The sequence below is a fragment of the Hyperolius riggenbachi genome, chromosome 7 (genome assembly GCF_040937935.1).
Source record: "Hyperolius riggenbachi isolate aHypRig1 chromosome 7, aHypRig1.pri, whole genome shotgun sequence".
Lineage (NCBI taxonomy): Eukaryota > Metazoa > Chordata > Amphibia > Anura > Hyperoliidae > Hyperolius > Hyperolius riggenbachi.
In genome coordinates this window covers 234,173,372-234,196,336 of record NC_090652.1, presented here as the reverse complement: position 1 = coordinate 234,196,336, position 22,965 = coordinate 234,173,372, and the positions used below count along the sequence as shown (strand labels likewise).

Sequence of the window (22,965 nt, the reverse complement as noted above, 5' to 3'; positions counted from 1 at the left end):
CTGGCGGGCAGGCGGCAGCGGCAGCTCCACAGATTGTGATTAGTGTTGGGCGAACAGTGTTCGCCACTGTTCGGGTTCTGCAGAACATCACCCTGTTCGGGTGATGTTCGAGTTCGGCCGAACACCTGACGGTGCTCGGCCAAACCGTTCGGCCATATGGCCGAACTAAGAGCGCATGGCCGAACGTTCCCCGAACGTTCGGCTAGCGCTGTGATTGGCCGAACGGGTCACGTGGTTCGGACCCGAACGCGCTCTGATTGGCCGAACTGTCACGTGGTTCGGGTAAATAAATACCCGAACCACGTCATATCTCCGCCATTTGTCTGTGGGTTTAGCTTTGGGTAGGCAGGCAGGGTAGTTCGCGCTCCAGCCACGCTAGCCAGGGTCCCCCCCAGTCATTGTGTGTCGCTGCTGGGAATAGTAGTACACCGCTCGCTCAGCATTCTGTTTACTGCCACTCTGTGTACCTCGCTCAGCCACACTATATAGCATTCTGTTTACTGCCACTCTGTGTCTGCTGGGAATAGTAGTACACCGCTTGCTCAGCCACACTATATAGCATTCTGTTTACTGCCACTCTGTGTACCTCGCTCAGCCACACTATATAGCATTCTGTTTACTGCCACTCTGTGTCTGCTGGGAATAGTGGTACACCGCTCGCTCAGCCACACTATATAGCATTCTGTTCACTGTTCTGTGTCTGCTTGGAATAGTGGTACACCGCTCGTTCAGCCACACTATATAGCATTCTGTGTACTGTTCTGTGTCTGCTGGGAACAGTAGTACACCGCTCGTTCAGCCACACTATATAGCATTCTGTGTACTGTTCTGTGTCTGCTGGGAACAGTAGTACACCGCTCGCTCAGCCACACTATATAGCATTCTGTTCACTGTTCTGTGTCTGCTGGGAATAGTGGTACACCGCTCGCTCAGCCACACTATATAGCATTCTGTTCACTGTTCTGTGTCTGCTGGGAATAGTGGTACACCGCTCGCTCAGCCACACTATATAGCATTCTGTTTACTGTTCTGTGTCTGCTGGGAACAGTAGTACACCGCTCGCTCAGCCAGAGTATATAGCATTGTGTTTACTGCCACTCTGTGTACACCGCTCAGCCAGACTATATACCATTGTTTACTGACACTCTGTGTACACCACTCAGCCACACTATATACCATCGTTTACTGACACTCTGTGTACACCGCTCAGCCAGACTATATACCATTGTTTACTGCCACTCTGATTCTGCTGGGAACAGTAGTACACCGCTCGCTCAGCCAGACTATATACCATTGTTTACTGACACTCTGTGTACACCGCTCAGCCAGACTATATACCATTGTTTACTGACACTCTGTGTACACCACTCAGCCACACTATATACCATTGTTTACTGACACTCTGTGTACACCGCTCAGCCAGACTATATACCATTGTTTACTGCCACTCTGATTCTGCTGGGAACAGTAGTACACCGCTCGCTCAGCCAGACTATATACCATTGTTTACTGACACTCTGTGTACACCGCTCAGCCAGACTATATACCATTGTTTACTGCCACTCTGATTCTGCTGGGAACAGTAGTACACCGCTCGCTCAGCCAGACTATATACCATTGTTTACTGACACTATATAGCAGACTATATAGCATTGTGTGTACACCGCTCAGCCAGACTATATACCATTGTTTACTGACACTCTGTGTACACCGCTCAGCCAGACTATATACCATTGTTTACTGCCACTCTGATTCTGCTGGGAACAGTAGTACACCGCTCGCTCAGCCAGACTATATAGCATTGTGTTTACTGCCACTCTGTGTACACCGCTCAGCCACACTATATAGCATTGCGTACTCTGCCAGTCAGTGTGTATATTGCTGGGATCAGTAATACTCCACTCACCGTCAACCACTATATGAGCTCAACATGAGTTCCCCAGAGACCTCCGCTGTGAGCAGCACTCCCAACAACAGCAACAGCCAACGCCCCACGCAAGCTATAACATCCACCCCAGCAGCCAGTGGTCAGCAGCAGCCCTCCCCGGAGGAGAACGTTGTGTCCATCAGTCCGTCGCCAGAGCGATTAATGAGGGCTGCCATTGAGGAGATGATGGGGCCTGATGTGGAGGAGGAGGTCTGGCTCAGGCCAGCATCCCAAGTTAATGTTGAGGACGATGAGGGGTCTGTGTCTGGGGATGTTGGGGTGGCAGAGGTGGTGGGTGGGTCAGACTCAGGAGAAGAGTTGTATGATGAGGATGATGATCGGGACCATCTGTATGTGCCTCAGAGTCCGACCCCGGAAAACATGTTGTATCGTGTGTTTAGGTACTAAAATCTGCGTTCCCTCCCAGTAGTGTTGGGCGAACAGTGTTTGCCACTGTTTGGGTTCTGCAGAACATCACCCTGTTCGGGGTGACTATATAGCAGACTATATAGCATTGTGTTTAATGCCACTCTGTGTACACGGCTCAGCCACACTATATAGCATTGTGTTTACTTCCACTCTGTGTCTGCTGGGAACAGTAGTACACCGCTCACCCGCCACTGTATAGCATTGTGCTCTGTGTCACTGCTGACAATAGTGGTACACCGCTCACCCACCACTGTATAGCATTTCTGTACTGCCACTGTACTGCTGCCAGTCAGCGTGTACTTTAAGTGAAATGAGGAAGAAATCCGGTGAAAGAGGGAGGGGCAAGGGAAGAGGTGTTTCCCCTGACGGTTCACGTACAGGCCACAGGGGAGCACCCAAGAAAACCCACTCAATACTGCCCATGTTGTCCAGGACAACAACCCTCACAGATCCAAAAGAACAGGACCAGATAATTACTTGGATGACCTCTCAAGCGTCCAGCAGTGGGTTAAGCAGCACCAGCACATCACGCACGAGGTCCGAGTCCTCAGCCAGTTAAAGTCTGGGCTTTCTTTGAAGACTGCACTGAGGATGTTACCATGGCGATTTGCAAGGTGTGCAAGACCCGCCTGAGCAGGGGGAAAAGTATTAACAACCTCTCCACCACCAGCATGAGCCGCCACATTCTATCCAAACATCCCACTCTGTGGGCAAACGCGGCAGGACAGGGTACCACCAGCAACACTGCCTCCCTTGGGTTCACCAGACTCACCACCAGACCCGCCTCAGCAGCAGCAGTAGCCCAGCCATTGCGTGGTTCACAACATTCACAAACATCAGACGATGCTGACACTGTCACTTTCCGGACTAGTGCTCTTGAGGTCTCCCAGTGTTCATCAAACACAACAACCAACAGCCCTTCGGTGTGCAGCGCTACGGTTGAGTTGTCTGTTTCTGAGATGTTTGAGCACAAGAGGAAATTGCCAGCAAATGACCCCCGGGCCGTGGCAGTAACAGCCAGCCAGCATAGCCAAGCTTCTGGCCTGCGAAATGCTGCCATATCGAGTGGTGGAGACAAACAGCTTCAAGGGCATGATGTCAGTGGCCATCCCACGTTACGTGGTTCCCAGCCGCTACCACTTTGCGCGCTCTGCAGTGCCTGAGTTGCATGAGCACGTGGTCAGCTAAATAACCCGAAGCTTGAAGAATGCCGTTGCCTGCAAGGTTCACCTCACCACTGACACCTGGACGAGTGCGTTCGGCCAGGGTCGATACATCTCCCTTACCGCGCACTGGGTGAACCTTGTGGAGCCTGGCAGCGATTCCTCAAATCCTCACCTGCTACGGCGCGGGTGTTGCCCACGCCGCAAACAGCTGGATAACAACAGCAGCACCTACCTCTCTGACTCCTTCTCCTCCAACGCATCTCAAAGCTGTACCTCATCCGGAAATGCTAACCCAGCACCAGCAGCAGTAGGATCGTGGAAGCAGTGCAGCACAGCTGTTGGCATGCGTCAGCAAGCGTTGCTGAAGCTGATCTGCCTTGGGGATAAGCAGCACACAGGGGAGGAAATTTGGAGGGGAATAAAGGAACAGACGGATTTGTGGCTGGCACCGCTGGACCTGAAACCGGGCATGAAGCTAGACACCTGGCACGAACTGGCAATGTACGCAATAGAGGTGCTGGCTTGCCCGGCAGCCAGCGTTATGTCGGAACGCTGTTTCAGTGCTGCCGGAGGCATCATCACAGATCGGCGTATCCGCCTCTCCACAGAAAATGCAGACCGTCTGACTCAAATTAAAATGAATCAATCCTGGATTGGAAACGACTACGCAACACTCCTGGACCCCAACCAAGTAACATGACCGATGAACATCTGGGATGGTTTAGCGTTTCCGGTCCCTGTTTATTGAACCTCTCATCTGTATTACATTTATGACTGCATGGCGGCAAAAAGCATTGCTGCTATATCCGCACGCTTTTTGTCCTCATGCAAGGCCTGGGTTGTTGTGTCTCACAAAGCGTGGCCTTCTCCTCCTGCGCCTCCTCCTGTTCCATCACGTGTGCTGCTGCTGCTGCTGGGTTACCGTTGCCGCGTGGTCCCTGTTTATTGAACCTCTTATCTTTATTACATTTATGACTACATGGCGGTACAAAGCATGCTATCCGCACGCTTTTTGTCCTCATGCAAGGCCTGGGTTGTTGTGTCTCACAAAGCGTGGCCTTCTCCTCCTGCGCCTCCTCCTGTTCCATCACGTGTGCTGCTGCTGCTGCTGCTGCTGGGTTAGCGTTGCCGCGTGGTCCCTGTTTATTGAACCTCTTATCTTTATTACATTTATGACTACATGGCGGTACAAAGCATGCTATCCGCACGCTTTTTGTCCTCATGCAAGGCCTGGGTTGTTGTGTCTCACAAAGCGTGGCCTTCTCCTCCTGCGCCTCCTCCTGTTCCATCACGTGTGCTGCTGCTGGGTTAGCGTTGCCGCGTGGTCCCTGTTTATTGAACCACTTATCTTTATTACATTTATGACTGCATGGTGGTACAAAGCATGCTATCCGCACGCTTCTTGTCCTCATGCAAGGCCTGGGTTGTTGTGTCTCAAAGCGTGGCCTTCTCCTCCTGCGCCACCCTCCTCCTGTTCCATCACGTGTGCTGCTGCTGGGTTAGCATTACCGGTCCCTTTTCCTGGAACCTCTTATATGTATTACATTTATGACTGCATGCCGACAAAAAGCATGTTACCTGTGCAAAGAAAACAGACATTTCCCGCATTTAAAAGACAGTTTTCCCTTTGAAACTTTAAAATCGATTTTCTCAAAAACTATAAGCTCTTTTTGCTAAATTTTTTTTTCCTCTTGTACCCACTCCCAAGGTGCACATACCCTGTAAATTTGGGGTATGTAGCATATAAGGAGGCTTTACAAAGCACAAAAGTTCGGGTCCCCATTGACTTCCATTATGTTCGGAGTTCGGGTCGAACACCCGAACATCGCGGCCATGTTCGGCCTGTTCGGCCCGAACCCGAACATCTAGATGTTCGCCCAACACTAATTGTGATCAGTTTCATGCTGAAATCGATTCACAATCTGTTTGCAGTAAAGGCAGCCATACGATCCCTCTCTGATCAGATTCGATCAGAGAGGGATGTATCTGTTGGTCGAATCTGATGGCAAATCGACCAGTGTATGACTACCCTTAACAGTGTTTGAGAGGGAGGACCCTGTACGGTCTGTTCTTCAATTGTTAATTAAAATGAGTATTGTCACTTTAAGGTCGCATTCACAGTGGGACGTTGCAGAGCTGGGTTATAAAGTCTTATAACGCAGAGTACTGCACTGCAATGATAATACAAAGGGATAGTCACAGTTGTTGAAAAAATGTTGCTTGCAGTGCTTTACCTCTAAACGCAGACGCTTTTCGACTTTAATGTTGCATTAAAACGCAACCTGCCACTGTGAATGCGACCTAAATGTTAAAAGTTTCACCAATTGATGTGGGAAAAATATTTAATAGATTAAATGATGGTTAAAGATGACCAGCACTGGTGCAAATTGACACTGCACAAGGTATAAAAGCATTTTTTCTGCTACTTTTCTAAAACAAAAACAAAAACAAAATATAAAAAAATAACAAGGTTTGAAATGTTTCCACTAGTTTAGTATAGCTTATATGGGGGCTTCACAACTGACCACAAAACTTGGTGCCTGAGACTTCAGTACAAAATATGCTTCAGAAATTGCCTTAAAGGACTTACAAGGCGAAATTAGGAAAAAAAGTTAATCACCTGCCTCATCTTTTAAGGCACGGAGGACGCCGTCCGCGCCCTCTGTGCTGATCCTCCAGGTCCCCCCGCTCATTAGCCCCCCGGGCAGGCTCCCGACCCCACAGCCCGGGTCGGGCTCTCTTGCCTCTCCTAAAATGGCCGCTTGCTCTGGCCGCAGCTGCGCAGTCCGCATAGCCGTGAGTGTGGCTGCGCAGCTCTAGGGCCAACCCCCCGATCCACGCTACGTGGCCATTTTAGGAGAGGCAAGAGAGCCCGACCCGGGCCATAGTAAGATAGATGGGGGTGATATTAGTGAAAAGAGGTTTCATGAAAGGTGGAAGCATAAACTGGGGGCAGCATGCAATGTGCACGTGTGGATGGGGTTGAAGAATAGTTGTGGTACAGCAGATGATGCACAATGGTAACATACCTATTGCCGCTGGCTATGCTGTACACAGGCAACATAAGTTATTCTGGTATAAGAGTAAGTGCTTCCTAGTTAGGAGTGCTATAAAAGAAAAAGTGCCCGAGATTTTCCATAACAAGAATTACGGCTACAGCGGCATTCAGTGAGCCATTTGGGTACCACCAAAAGATGGAGCACAATTTGCTATAAAAATACTGTAATTCAGCCTCCAGCAATAGCTGTAAGCCAAATTACATCATTACCCACTATCCATTGCGACCTGGGAAGGTAATAGTAATTAACACCACCAGGGCTTTTGCAGGAGCAAGGTGAGCCTTTTATCTGCTTTACCCTGTGCCCAAATCTTCTTGCAGCTTAATTATATGAACGTCTTAGTTGTACACAAAGGTTTTGCAATACATCCTTTAAGATAACATTATTCAGCTCCTGTCACTTTTTTGTAATATTAATGATGATAACCCACCTGTCTTGGGCTTCTCTTTCATTGGAGTCATGTAACCATCTTCTCCTGCTATGCCTCGTGGGTTGCGCTCTCGTACAAATGCAGTGGGGTCAGCACTATACCTCTGTAAGCTGCTGTCTTCTGAAACCCGCTCTGGAATTTGCTTACGTAGAGTTCCATTGCAGCAGGTATCTTCAAACACTTCTGCAGTGGCACCCTGCACTGTAGGAACCTCTGGTATGGGGCACGCAGCTGGTCTGTATGGCAAGGGCAAGTTCACCGATTCTTGAGTTGTGTAGCCTCCATCTCTGTACACAAACTGATTCTGTAAAAAGAGAAAAAAGGAAAATTCTGATTTACTAATTTGCCACAATATATTAAAAAAACAAAACATACCAAATGTGACTTAACTGTTTCGTAAAAATTTTAGGCCACTACACGTGTTTTAAACTAGATTAGGTTGCCTCAATTCCAGAGCATCATCTGGTTATTTATTCCCGTAGAATAAAAACATTAACTCCAACCCTAGGTACAGATGCTTCGCAAGTCCTTTCTTTGTAGGCACTAAGTTGTAGAGCTTTAAAGAGACTCTGTAACAAAAATTGCATCCTGTTTTTAATCATCCTACATGTTCCAAAAGCTATTCTAATGTGTTCTGGCTAACTGCAGCACTTTCTACTATGACAGTCTCTGTAATAAATCAATGTATCTTTCCCCTGTCATACTTGTCGGCCTGTGTCTGGAAGGCTGCCAAGTTCTTCAGTGTTGTGGTTCTGCTATGAACTCACCCTTCCTGGCCCCTCTATGCATACTGCCTGTGTGTTATTTAGATAAGAGAGAAGAGAGAAGCTGCTCTAATCAGCTGGATAAATTGTCCTCTGAGCTGGCTGGGCTTTCACATACTGAGGAATTACAAACAAGGGCAAGGCTGTTTGCAGGAAGAAAAGAGCAGCCTGAAACTTCAGTGCATGGGGGAAAGAAACACACAAATGATCTCTTGAGATTCAAAAGGAATGCTGTATACAGCCTGCTTATGTATGGATGTATTTTCTATGTGTAGACATACTGTACATCAACCTACTTCCTGTTTTGGTGGCCATTTTGTTTGTTTACAAACAAACTTTTTAAAACTGTTTTTAACCACTTTTAATGCGGCGAGGAGCGGCGAAATTGTGACAGAGGGTAATAGGAGATGTCCCCTAACGCACTGGTATGTTTACTTTTGAGCGATTTTAACAATACAGATTCTCTTTAAGTTATATATAGGTAATTAATCTCTTGATTACCCGATGTCAGATAAATCACTACTTGGTTGAGAGGTCTTTCACCAACTGCTTCCTGCGTTACAAACTTGCTGCCTGGAGCCTTGTAAGAGTGTAGTTTGTGCCCCCCCATACGCAGAGCCACTGCCCACAGCATAGAACAATTTTGGAGGTGTCGGGTATGCTTAACTTGAACCTCCGGACTAAAAATCTACTTTTTCTTTAACAGTTTCACAGCATCAGAACTTTGTTCTTCTTACCAAAGCATCATTTTTAGCTGTATTTTTAGCTCCACCCATCAAAGAAAACTGCCGGGCTTTTTTCCCCTGATGCTGTGCAAAGCATGATGGGATTTCCTATGTTGTTATTCACGTTGCCTAGCAACTGGGAGAGGTAATCAGCATACAGGACAGTTGGAACTGTGTCTCATGCTCCGTCACCTCCTTTCAACTAAAAAGATGGCTGCCCTCATGAAATCAAACATTTGCCTGATCTTTTAAAACAGAGTGGGTAAGAGATTATATTACCTATCTATTTTAATTAACATAACTACTGTAACTTAATGACATTATGTTTGTTTAGGCTAAAGTAAACACTTGAAAACAGTTTCAAAAGGACAGGTAGGGTTGGTCTTACTTCTCCTGTAGAAATAGGCCAGCAAAAACTGGAAGTATGACTTTTATTAAGCACTAAAAAAATACAACGCATTTTTAGGGCCCTCACCTGCTTCTTCAGGTCTGCACAATAACAAAGCCCTTGTGTTTGGTCCAATACGAGTGAGGGCCTCTATGATCCTATGTCCCTGCTGCAGAGCTCCTTATTAACTCATTTATGAACTACAAATGATATTCAGCTATATACCTCATTTATCATGGTACATTATTTTGTTCCTGGCACAATGGTACAATGTCTGGTTATGATATTTGATTTTGAAATAAAGATATACAGTATTTTATTTCAACTGTGTATTGTTTTCCTCATTGTAGTGTGTGAATCATAAAAAAATAATAATAATAATAATAATAATAGTAGTAAAAATAGTAAAGAAGAATTTTTTGCAAATATCAATTTTTTTAACCATGGAAATAAAAGTCGAATCATTTTGCAATTGAAGTCTAAAGCAACAAATAAAAATTTCATTTGGGCGAGTGATCACTTATCTTTTCTATTTCCCCATTTCCCATACTTTGTACGTTGCACACATAACTGTACAGAGTTAACAATACCTCCTGCTTGCACCATGGCGTCATACATCACAACATGTCCTGCTTTAACAGCCTGTGGCACAGTTCATACTCATAAGCCTGACCATGCAGAACTAATTGCTGAACATCTGTAAGGCTGGATGTCTACAATCTTCAAGCCACTGCAGTACAAGAGCCACTATTCCACATGAAGTTTGGTTAGAGGTTAAACACTACTTTACAACTGTTGTCTACAATTACCAATCTGTTAATGTAAAAACCCATCCAAGTTGTGCAGTGAAGACAAGACAAACGTAGTTGAGAGATCCTCCAACATACAGTATAATATTGTTAAATAGAGATGTATCATTTTAGCTAACAGTGACTTTAAAGATTTATTCTGTTTCAACATTTTACTTACTCACATTGCAAGCAGCCAATGGCCTGAAACTAGGGCAGACAAAATGTAGAGGTGAACCTGTACATCTTCCAGAGTTTGTCAGTGTTTGGCTAGAGAATACTGTAACATATTCCAACCTTCAGGCATCAGAATGACTTTTGAAGATTTGCCTCTCACTCATATAAGATAGGTATGGGGAAACCTCTATGTACAGACTTATAGCACTACCTCAGGCACCATCAAGCATGACAAAAAGCTATCTCACAAGCTGACCAACTATTGCCCAGTGGTGGCTCCAGCTTAAAATTTGGGTGATCAAAATTGATGTTTGTATGGCGAGCTTTAGATATTTATTGCCTAACTCAAGTGATAAAATTAAGGCTAACTAGTTCAGCAATGATAGGAACCAAATGGAAACATCACAAACAGAACTCAGAGGTTTTTAAGCAGAGCAGATTGTCCAAATGATGGTGCTATTATTGAAGAAAAGTTACCTACAGATGTACTTGGCTAGTTGGCTGGCATACTTTAATCCTTATGTGCTAGCAAGCTGCTCCTGTGTGGACAGATCACAGACAAATAATTCCAGCCCCCAGGCTGTGTCTCACGACTCTACAAGCAAGGGAGGGGGAAGAGGCAGGAGATAGAGAAACTGTGTTTGTAATTCCTTAACTTAGTAGCTAAGCATTGATACAGACTTGAGCTTGTATCTTACAGACTGGAAGTTTTGAATCAGGATTATTATCCTGTTTTTACAGACCCTATTCTGTTCACTGTACCAGAAACAGTGGAACACCGATGAATCACCGCACATACCTACTGCAACCAATGTCCACGCCGCATGCTGGGAACCTCAGCCCCCCACTGTGCCATCTCTATGAAGGCAGAGTTCCTGTGAGCCGATCAGGAGCCACTTTCATTGGCTCCTGACCCTGTCTATCAATGTAAGCCAATGGGAGTTGCTTATGTTGACAGACAGGGTCAGGAGCCAATGAAATTTGCTTCTGACCCGCTCACAGAGCTCTGCTGTTATAGAGATGGCAGAGCGAGTGACTGTGGCGAGATCGTCGGGAGCGATGAAAGCGGTGAGAATGCGCGGCGTCAGCGAATTTAAATCTATGCCCTGCCAGCCAGATCAGCATCAAAACGGTGTGTATTTTTCAATTAGCGTCGTCCTCAAGTGGTTAAGGTCTCAAACAGAACAGGCTGTTGCCGAAATGGTGGATGCAACATTTGCAAGGTGCTCATTAGTGTATCTTTATTTGCATACCAATCCAGTGGGAACATTTTCAAATGAAATCGATACTTCAACTGAGACATGGAATTCTGTTGAGATATCAGTGTGGTTTAGGTTATATAAGAAACACCACTAACCCGTTCAAAAAACATTTTTGGTTTCAAAATAATGATATTTATATTTTTATATTGCTATTCAACCTCTGAAAAAGAGAACCAACAAGCCTGTGGCTGTCCACTTCACAAACTGCAAACATCAGGTGCCCTATCTAAGGGGAATGGGGAAGGAGAAAACAAGCACTGTGGACAAGCACCATAAAAGTATTTAACCACTTGAGGACCACAGTGGTAAACCCCCCTAAAGACCAGGCTAATTTTCACTAAAATGGCCACTGCAGCTTTAAGGTCAAGCTGCAGGGCCGAACAACACAGCACCGGAGTGATTCCCCCTCCCCTTTTCCCCCCACCAACAGAGCTCTCTGTTGGTGGGGCCTGATTGCCCCCCAGTTGTTTATTTTTTTTAAATAAATATTTATATGTGTGCTTTTGTGTTCATTTTTAATGTTTTCCTTTTTAGCAAACCCCTCCCTCCCCCCAGCCGGCCAATCCTGGCGATCGGCTGTCATAGACTTCTGCCTATGAGAGCCGATCGCTCTCTTATCCCCCAGGGTAACAGCCGTGTCACACGGCTGTCTCCAGTGCAACGCTGCTGCTGAGCGCAGCGCTGCACTGTGTAAATAGACGCGATCACGCCGCCTAACAGTCTCCCAAGCGCAGGCGCGGAGCTAGGGGGGTCGGGGTAGGACAAGTGCCCCGGGGCGCCGGGTCCCCAAGGGTGCCCAGCTGAGTTGCAGGGTTTGTTTTTTTGGGGGGGGGAAGGAGCAGCGCAGGGAAGAGGGAGAGCTGTGCGGACGGCGGGGAAGGGGGGCAATCTCCCCCCTCCTTCCCTCACCTTAGGTGCTCTCCTCCCTCGCTCTCCCCTCCATTACTGTCCGGGTGGCTGGCGCAGTGGGCGGAACTCACCTCCGTCTCGCTCCAGCGCCGGAAGTTCGGGTGCACAGCCGCTGCTCTGGTCTGGACCAGAGTAGCGGCAGATCCATCCGGCGCTGCGACGAGACAGAGGTAAGTTCCGCCCGCCGCTGCCAGCCACCCGGACAGTAATGGAGGGGAGAGCGAGGGAGGGAGAGCACCTAAGGTGAGGGAAGGAGGGGGGAGATTGCCCCCCTTCCCCGCCGTCCGCACAGCTCTCCCTCTTATCTGCGCTGTTCCCCTCCTACTGGGGGGGACACCTGGCTACCTAGTCTGGGGACATATACCCCTGCCTACATATACTGTGGACACATATACACCTGACTACCTATTCTAGGGACATATACCCCTGCCTACATATACTGGGACATATACCCCTGCCTACATATACTGGGGACACATATACACCTGACTACCTATTCTAGGGAAATATACCCCTGCCTACATATACTGGGCATATATATACCCCTGACTATATATACTGGGCACATATACCCCTGACTATATATACTGGGCACATATACCCCTGACTATATATACTGGGCACATATACCCCTGACTATATATACTGGGCACATATTATACCCCTGGCTACATATACTGGGCATATATACCCCTGGCTACATATACTGGGCACATATACCCCTGACTATATATACTGGGCACATATTATACTCCTGGCTACATATACTGGGCACATATACCCCTGGCTACATATACTGGGCACATATTATACCCCTGGCTACATATACTGGGCATATATACCCTTGGCTACATATACCCCTGGCTCCATATACTGGGCACATATAACCCCCTGACTACATATACTGGGCACATATACACCTGGCAACATATACTGGGCACATATACACCTGGCAACATATACTGGGCACATATACACCTGGCTACATATACTGGGCACTTATACCCTTGGCTACATATACTGGGCACATATACCCCTGGCTACATATACTGGGCACATATACCCCTGGCTACATATACTGGGCACATATACCCCTGGTTACATATACTGGGCACATATACCCTTGGCTACATATACTGGGCACATATACCCCCGACTACATATACTGGGGACATATACCCCCACTACATATACTGGGCACATATACCCCTGACTATATATACTGGGGACATATACCCCTGACTACATATACTGGGGACATATACCCCTGGCTATATATACTGAGAACATATACACCTGCCTACATATAATGGGCACATATACCCCTGCCTACATATACTGGGCACATATACCCCTGGCTACATATACTGGGCACATATACCCCTGGCTACATATACTGGGCACATATACTTCTGGCTACAAATACTGGGGACACATACCCCTGCCTACATATACTGGGCACATATACCCCTGGCTACCTGTTCTGTGGACATCTCTACCCCTGGCTACCGGTTCTGGGGACATCTATACTGCTGGCCACCTATTCTGGGGACACCTATAGACCTGGGGCTACCTATTTTGGGGGAACCATTGCTGTCAGATTGAGTGTATTTTGGGGAACTGCTGCCAGGTGAGAGGTGTCTATCATATTAAGGGGGCATTCTGCCTATTTATGTGAAATGCTGTCTATTTATGTGCTTCATGACTGCTGAATTTGTCTTGTTGGGGGCCTCATGGTTACTGAATGTGTCTTGTTGGGGGCCTCATGATTTGTTGGGGGCCTCAAGATCGCTGAATTTGTCTTGTTAGGGGCCTCATGATTGCTGAATTTGTCTTGTTGGGGGCCTCATGATTGCTAAATTTGTCTTGTTGGGGGCCTCATGATTGCTGAGTTGGTCATGTTGGGGGCCTCATGTTTGCTCATGATTGCGGAATTTGTCTTGATGGGGGGGGGCTCATGATTGCTGAATTTGTCTTGGAACATGCTGGAAGGTACATACTGAGGGAGGGTGGGTGAGCGTGAGCCTGCAAACCTCCATGTACATTTGGTTCCACCCATAACCACGCCCACATTTGGCCTCGCCCCTTCACCTTCGGGGGCGCATTAATAGTCTTTGTCCCCGGGCGCTGAAAACCCTAGCTACGCCTCTGCCCGAGCGGCAATAGCCACTCGGAGACTGAAGAGGGGGCGAAGCTCCGCCCCCCGAGAAGAAGATGCGTGCGTACCCTGCGCACAATTTCCTTCAGTAGCCGGCTCCAGGACCTGACGCCAAGTGGCGTTAGGCAGCCCTGGGGCTGCTGCCGCGGCCACGCCCATCTTACAGTAGTTAAAAGTGGGTAAATATAATATGTATAGGCAATGAAAAGAAAAGATATGTGTGGTACACCTTTTTTGGCTTGCTTCACTTTTGTCCTGGAATCGGGGGGGGGGGGGGAAAGTTGACCATAAACTTAAACCAAACAGGGTGTGTGAGCTTTCCAAGGCCATACTGCACTTTGACATTTGTGTGTAGACTAATTTCAATAACTGCTCTACAGTATACAGGCTTTGAGACTTAGAGGTGTCTGGAATTAAAGTGTCAGCTCTGTATATTATTTGTAACGCATACTTGGAGCAGTCAAATGTACCAGATGAAAGCCAAGCAGATACGTGAATTATTTTGACTATCATAACATTGGAAGTTGAAATTGAAAAGTTTAGTGTTTATAATCAATGAGATGACAATAGGGTGTGATTGAGAGTGACCCTGTTTTATTTATGGCAATCCATCAAACCTTAACATATACAACACATTTGTGGATGTCTATTATCGTCTGAACAAAGGAGATGTCTGAGGATCTCAGAAAGTAGTGGATGATGCTCGCAAAGCTAGAAAAGATTACAAGACAATCTCTAAAGAGTTTGGACCCCACCAATCAACAGCCAGACAGATTGTGTACAAAGGAAGACATTTAAGACTGTTGTTGCCCTACCCAGAAGTGTTTGCCCAACAGAGATCACTCCAACTGCAAGGCATTTATTAATACAAAAGGTTACAAAGGTACTCAGACTAACTTCTAAGCAAGTGAAGGTTCATCATTAGGAAATGACTGAACAGTAATGGTATGTGTGGCAGGTTAGCAGGGAAAAAGCCACAGTGTACTCCCCACAAATATTGCTGAACATCTACTGTTTACTACAAATCATGTGAACAAACCATAAGGATGTTGGAAGAATATTTTGGGGATGAATACAGACAAGAAAAGATCTTTTGGGCTTGAATGAGGAGTGTTACATCTGGAGAAAGTGTGCAATGAATAGGAAGGCTAGCCAGTATCTTGGTATACTTCCCAGGAAGTGCAGTGTGTTTCTATTTCCACAATTGGACTGAGCAACCGCTGTGCTTTTGAAAACAAAGAAAACTTCAAAAATCCCCCTGGAGGAGATGGACTACTCTACTTTAGATTTGTCATATTTACGCTACCTATTGTAAGTGACAGTGCCATAACAGGAAAAAAGTGATTTCTAGTGAATTTTACTCTGGGACAAAAGTATATCTTAAGTGTATGTATGTTAAATTTTACATAGAGGTCCTTTAACTAGCACAATGATACCACCTGCCACTCCCTTGGAAGCTAGTCAGAATAGCATATTATGTCAAAGGTGCCAGAATTAATAGCTGGCTGGGTGCATCTCTTGACCTTTTCACTTTATGCTCAAACCAAAGACGTATCTAATAGTTGCATAAAGATAGGAGTGATTCTTTAGTGCTTAATTTTAGTATGTCTAAAAATGACTCTGGCTGCTAGAAAAATGTGAACATCACTCATCGAGTATAATGGGCATGTTAACTGTTCAGAGATAGCATGAACAAGTAGATAATGGACTGTCATATCTTGTATCTACTTTGTTACCGAGGAGAAAAGGGAAGAGTTATAATATAAGGGAGAGTCTAAAGCTGTGATGGTGATCGCCATGATCAGGATTTTACTATATCAATATGAACACCTTCTTATTGAGAGCTATCAGCTTTTGTGCTCTGCTGCCCACATGCACCAAGTCTGTCTGATGGAGACCCAGCTTACTAAGACTGTGTAAATACATTAGGTGGAATTCAGATACAAAGTGTAATATAGAAACTAAAAGATCTTTCCGATGACAAATCTTCAAGTGGCAGTCCATGATTAGGCTGGCATTTATGCCTATGGAAAGGGGCTTTTCAGGCTATTCTGGTGCCCTAGTCAAGACACCCACTGTTACTGCTCCCTGAACCTGAAGTATTTTACTATACATAATAATAATAGCAGAATCCTGAATTACCTGCCAAAATAGTAAGATCCCAGCCAGCCTCCCTACTAGCTTGCATAACATTTTGTCAGTTAGACTTAGTAACTGCCATTCAGAAAATGTTTTTAAAAACAAAGAAAACTCTGAGAATCGCCCATGAGGAGATGGACTATTCCAAAACCTGTCATTCAGATTTCAACTGCTTAATTTTTTCTACTTTTTTTGCTGGAGTGGTCCTTACTGTACTGCGCAGGCACAGTAGTTTTGAGTGCAACTGCCTGTGCAGTATATTCCGGACAACGTGGATTTGATTGGCGCTCGTGCTGGTGCAGTAGAGGACGGCCTCAAGGTCCGCCTTTGCACCGACGGGGGCCCAGGGACGGCGGCTGGGAGCAGAGCTGCGGCGCTGGATGTATCGGCGGCAAGGGGCCAGAGGAAGCCCCAGGTAAGTAGATCTAAAAATAAAATATTACACAAAGCTGCACTGCCTGTCCTTAGACCTTTAGGATAGCAATTAATTCAATACCACGTCCAATGAAAGTTCTCTTCACAAAAGGTGGGATTGCTATTACAGTGTTCCAGAAACAGAAAAATCACTAAAAGTTGAATTGCGCTCTCCACTGCATCAGATGCTCCTAAAAAATACATTCAAAAAGCTCCACATAGCGTAACTCTGTTATAACAAAATCACACACCACCCGTGTTTCAGTGACAATAGTGCAGCACACGTGACCATAAACTTCCACTGTAGCTCGCTCACCAGATGATGGCCACCTCAGAAATTGTGCTCAGAAATCGCATTAATCACAACTCCTCACTGGCACTGTAGATCTTCAACTTCCATTTAATATTGCAGTAATCGGTTTCCAATCATATAAAAACATAAGATCACAACATAGCATAAAGCGTATATATTCTTGGTGATCAGGCACATCACATGGACCAACAGCAGAGTCTGTTGCAACAAAAGGGCTAGTCCCGTCTCGGTATGGAAAACGGCGTCCCGATTCCTCTCCAGGGCTCCCGTGTGGCCGCGCTATGGTCCTCCGCTCTGTGACCCGATTCAAACCGCCGCCTCTCTCCTATCGTGGTAACGTCAGACGCACTGGATGTAGCTCCGCCCACTGGCGGAGTATTTTTATTTTATGCAAAGTATATATTGTGTGTTTTGTTCTGCTGCTTCTACTGTATAACTATAGAAGTAGAAGCATATCAATATTTTTTCTTTAGTGGTCCTTTATCCAGCGAGCTGGTTTCTAATCAGCAGTTCTAGAATGTAAATAACCCTGTACCTTTCCGGTTTTAATTTACATGTCTATAACCGGCAAATTTTTTAGCTGCCACCAGTATAATATACAGCATTCTTTTACCAAGTGTTTTTTTAACATAGTTGGTTATAGTTGGCTGAACTTGGCAAAGTCCTGTGCTTGTACTGGTCTATTGAAAAACCCTTACGTGAAGGAGAATGCTTCTACTGCCTTGGCGAGCAGATAGTTAATCACCACTGTGCGTTAACAGCTTTGTCCTGTAGAGTAGTAATTAGTGTATTTGCCACAGCTTTTGATGACTTGCTGACCTGCAGCCTGGGCCCAGCATCAGAAAGCAAATGACTGATTGATTCAATTACTGTGCACTCTTCTTATTCTCCATCCCTTCTGTGATGGTGCCGGACACTCTATAATAATGACGTTCCAGGGTTCTTCTGCTAATAAACTGTCCGATGTCTAATGCTATTTGTGTTCTGTTTATGAAGACAACCAAGCATCAGGGTGTTATGGTAATCATATGATATCCTTCTCTAATTAATATTTGATGCAACATCTCGCCTGCATGAATCCTACTCTAAAGCAGCAGAGACAGCCATACTATACCGGGGAAAAAACACATATACTGTATATACATAAATACTTGCTCTACTTACATAACAGATGTATTGTACTGTCCACATTTTGATTTCAGTGAATTGTATTTAGTAAATAAACAGAAAACTGTTTCAGGCATTTTCCATTTTTACTGAAACCATCTTGATGTCATTTCCTCCCTTACTCTTTTATTTTTGTCCTCCTAGAAACTGCACTGTCATATCTAGCTTGCTTTGTAAACACATGTGAGCACAGCATAGATCATATTTCAGCAGTTTCACACTGAACTGCCCTTAGCCAATCAGTGAGAAGCAGCAATGTGGGAGGAGAGATGACAAGCTTCCTTCTTGTCGGCAATGTACCAAATAGAGCTAGGCTGACAGAGATAAGAATCATTACAGCAGAAACATTTATGATTAGATTGGAATTCTTGAATTGCATGGCTGCAATGCAGGCTGCATATTAAACATAGAGCAGTGAGTAAATGGAATTTGATTTTGTGGCTGACAATCCTGCTTTAAAAAAAAAAAAATTCACATTGGGCTAAAACTATTCTTTATTCGTTTTATATTCCCATTTTTCTCTACCGTTTATTCCCATTTACTGCCGCAGCACGTTGACATCTTGCAAATATGGGGTTGTAAAGCCAACAAAGTGGAATGCTACAACTACTGTATGGATAGAAATGAATCGGTAATAGTTTCACTAAATAAATGTACTCTTGCACTCATTAATGGCCTTCTTCCTACTCCTGCCATTCACCATTACATGACACATAATGGCCAGTGACAAAAGCTTCTGCAGAGCTCACAGTTCAGCAAGTATTGAATAGCTGAGAATTTCTCGATTCTGACAGCAAGGTTACAGGTAGGCTATTAATGACCAAGACACTATACACTAATAGGTAGTGATATTTTGATGGATGTGTGAAAGCTGGAAAGGAGAATTTAATTTGCCTTATCTAAGTTCATAAATAGAGAAATTTAGCACGGTTATATAAAGAGGATGAAAGAGAGGAGAAGCTGAGTGGCAATTTGTTTGATTTCCGGGAGAAATTCATTTAAGGCGCCATGAAGAACTGGCAGCTAAAATGTAACGCAGCCTCTCAAACAACTAATGCTAGAAGGTATTTCAGGAAAAAATGCCTTGAGCTACCTACACGTGCCAGAGTTTTATCACCTCAGACGATTGTGCATTATCACCTTGGGTAAAACATGCCCTGCAGTACTACTGATGATGTTTTATTGATGATTCTCCAGATTGCATCACTCTTTCTTAAAGAGACACTGAAGCGAGACTAAATCTCGCTTCAGCTCTCATATATAGCAGGGGCATGTGTGCCCCTGCTAAAACGCCGATATCCCGCGGCTGAACGAGGGTCCCTGACCCCCCAACCCACCCCCCGCAAACCTTGGTCGCTTATTTTCCTTCCTGGAGGCAAGGGCTAACGGCTGCAGCCCTGCCTCCCAGCGTGTCTATCAGACGCGCATCGCCGCCTCTCCCCCGCCCCTCTCAGTGAAGGAAGACTGAGAGGGGCGGGGGAGAAGCGGAGATACGCGGTTAGCCCTGCCCCAATGCAGAAGCGCTCCCCCGCATTACTGAGGGGATTTGCGGGGACAGGGACCCTCGGTAAGCCGCGGGATATCGGCGTTTTAGCAGGGGCACAGGTGCCCCTGCTATATATGAGGTCTGAAGCGAGGTCTATTCTCGCTTCAGACTCTCTTTAAAGAGAACCTGAACTGAAAATTAAAAGTCAAAATAACCATACACAGGTCATACTTACCTCCTGTGTAGTCTGCTAATCAATCTCTTTCTCCTCTCCTGCATCCCATTTGTACACTGTGATCAATGAAATTCTCTATCCTCCATTTTAAAAATGGCCATTACCCCATAACAGCCTCCTGGTCAGCACACTGTTAAACTGTAATATTGCCCACTTGAGCCATAGGGAAACATGGACATTACCTTGCACATTCAGTTTTAACTGACAGCTACTGATATATAACTGACAGCAACTGGTATATTTCAGTTCTGACAAAATCTTGTCATAACTGGAAGGGATCACTGTAAGAAGAAAATGGTGAGCTTCTGAGAGGAACTGACAGTCAGATTAGTATATAACATTCATTTCTAGCTACATCATGTGTTCATCATTTTAAATAATTTTACTCGCTTCAGGTTCCCTTTAAAGAGAAACTCCAACCTAGAATTGAACTTTATCCTAATCAGTAGCTGATACCCCCTTTTACATGAGAAATATAATGATTTTCACAAACAGACCATCAGGGGGCGCTGTATGACTGATTTTGTGCTGAAACCCCTCCCACAAGAAGCTCTGAGTACTGCGGTACTCTGGGCAAACTGCCACAATGTAACAATGTTCACAGACAGGAATTAGCTGTTTACAGCTGTCTCTAACAGCCAAAACAGCTAGCAGCAGCTACATAACCTGCCCACAGTAAAAATATCACCATGTAATAAATGTCAGAACGTTAATCGGGGAGAGGAAATATTTTACAATGAGCAAACACTGACTAAATCATTTATACATAATTATGGTAAAAAATTAAGCACTTTTTTGACTACATTATTTTCACTGGAGTTCCTCTTTAAGGACAAAAAAAGTAGGCAGTTAAAACCTGACAAAACCAACAGGTTTTGGGCCAGTCCATCTCCTCATTTTTCTTTCTTTTCAACAGCATTTCCTGAACAGCAGTTTAACTGTCAAAACAGTAAGATACCAGAAAGCCTCCCTACTCACTTGCACACTATTTTGTCAGTCAGACTTTGTAACTACTGTTCAGGAAATGTTGTTGAAAGCAAAGAAAACCCTGAGAATCCCCCAAGAGGAGATGGACTGGCGCAAAACCTGTTTTCTGCCAGATTTTAATTGCCTACTTTTTTCATGATAGTGGTCCTTTAAATGCTGTTGTCTTTCTTTTGTAGTCTTAGCAGGGAGGTGTGTCCTGTTCATCTGCCCCTTCCCCCATAGATTAGACTATCCAGCACATTACTTAGCTGCAAGTCTGTACAGAGATTATTCCTAAGCTGTCATTGCAAATTATTACTAATTAACATTCCAGATAACTGTAACTGAGCAGCTGTATGTAGCTTTTATTCCAGAGGGATCTATTAAGCCATATACAGCTCATAAACTGGCATGCACCATAGTGTCTACAGTAAACCTCAGACATAAGGAAAATATAGAGAGACTTAAAACCTTAAGAATAAAAGACAGCAAATGGTATAGTATGCTGAACAACAGGAAGTGTAGATTGACAGAGATAAAAGGGCACTCACAAGCCCTGGTTGTCACCAAGATAACCACTATGCTAGCAGTTGGGGAGTATTTGGACAAGCCAGGGGCTTCCAGCTACTGAGGAATTGATCTAACTTTACTTTCCACATTATTCATTTGCTTTAATCAGGCACTCTTAGTAGGAACATTTGTTTTTTTTAAATAACCAAACCTACGCTGAATTTACACACATGCACACACACACACACACACATACACACACACACGCACACACACGCACGCACGCACATACACACACACACACTCACTCTGCTGTGGAACCTGCATGCAACTGCAATCACTCATGTCTTAGCAGCCCCCAGTATAATTTCCAATGCTTCAAATGTGGGAGTCAAATTCTACATACCGTATGTTTCGGACTATAAGACGTTCCTGACCATAAGACACACCTAGGTTTAGAGGACAAAAAAATATATACTAAACCTGGTGCATCCATGGTGAAGGGGCATCTTGTGCATTATGCCCCCTTTGTACCTCATGCCCCCTTGTACCTCTTGTGTCTCCCTGTGTTCTGCTCTGTCCCCCTTGTGTCCACCATGTGTCCTCCTGTGTCCCTTATGTGTATACCTCTATACCCCTTTGTGTCTCCCTTGTGTCCTCCTCTATGCCCCTTTGTGTCTCCCTTGTGATCTCCATTTGTCCCCCTGTGTCCTCCACTGCAAGGACACGGTACAGGGAGCCCCCCAATATTGCGGCAGTTTGGAGGTTCGTATTGGCAGGCGTTCACAAGTCATAAACTCCCTGCATTTGGCCTTATAAGATGCAGTCACTTTTTTCTCCACTTTTAGGGGACAACAAGTGAGTCTTACAGTCCAAAAAATACAGATGGTACTTCAAAGCAGACGTTTTTATGTAGTCCAGACAAGGTTTGCCAGATCACTTATGCTATCCCCAAGTGAGATGCTTGAAAGTCTCAGAAGATAACTTAGGAAGTTAGGGCCATGCCTGTGCAGATTAATTTTTAACAAAAGCTGAATTTTGAACCAATAAAGTCTCCTCTAAAGTAACTTCATGATGAAGCCCAACAGACGTAAAACATGAAAAGCAGTCATAATAATTAAAGCATACCTCATGTAGATTATCATTAGAGAACATGAGACAGTGTTTTAAAAAAAAATTAAAAATATATACTACCTGATGCAGCTTATCTTCTGAATCTCGAGGCGCCACTGTAATGAACGGTGAAGCACAGAGAGGATCTGATTACCGGTGATCTGCAGTATCACTGGGAATACAGATGTATACCAGATTATAAGTGATCTGCAGTATCACCGATAATCCGATATACCAGCTAACCTCTGTTCACCTGAGTAGAGTGTAGTGTTTGGTATAACAGTAACACTTGAGAGGACTAGGCCTCAGAGCAGTGAGGAGTACTGCACAGATTCCTCCCGAAGACCTGAACTCTCCAAGGCGGGAGGAGTCAGGCTGAGAGTAGGAAGGATTATCTGAGAGTGACACTCTGGAGGTAGTGTCACTAACAAGACAGGGAA

The 22,965-nt window shown here is 45.1% G+C and overlaps 1 protein-coding gene across 5 annotated transcripts in view; it reads right to left on the bottom strand.

Moving 5' to 3' along the window:
- Positions 1-22,965, bottom strand: part of ERBB4 (erb-b2 receptor tyrosine kinase 4) — a 1,342,090-nt gene that overhangs the window by 6,107 nt on the left and 1,313,018 nt on the right. For all 5 annotated transcript variants that reach the window (XM_068245390.1, XM_068245391.1, XM_068245392.1 and 2 more), the window contains one exon: positions 7,012-7,315. In XM_068245390.1, the coding sequence (XP_068101491.1) occupies positions 7,012-7,315 (304 nt within the window). The remainder of the gene's footprint in view (positions 1-7,011; positions 7,316-22,965) is intronic.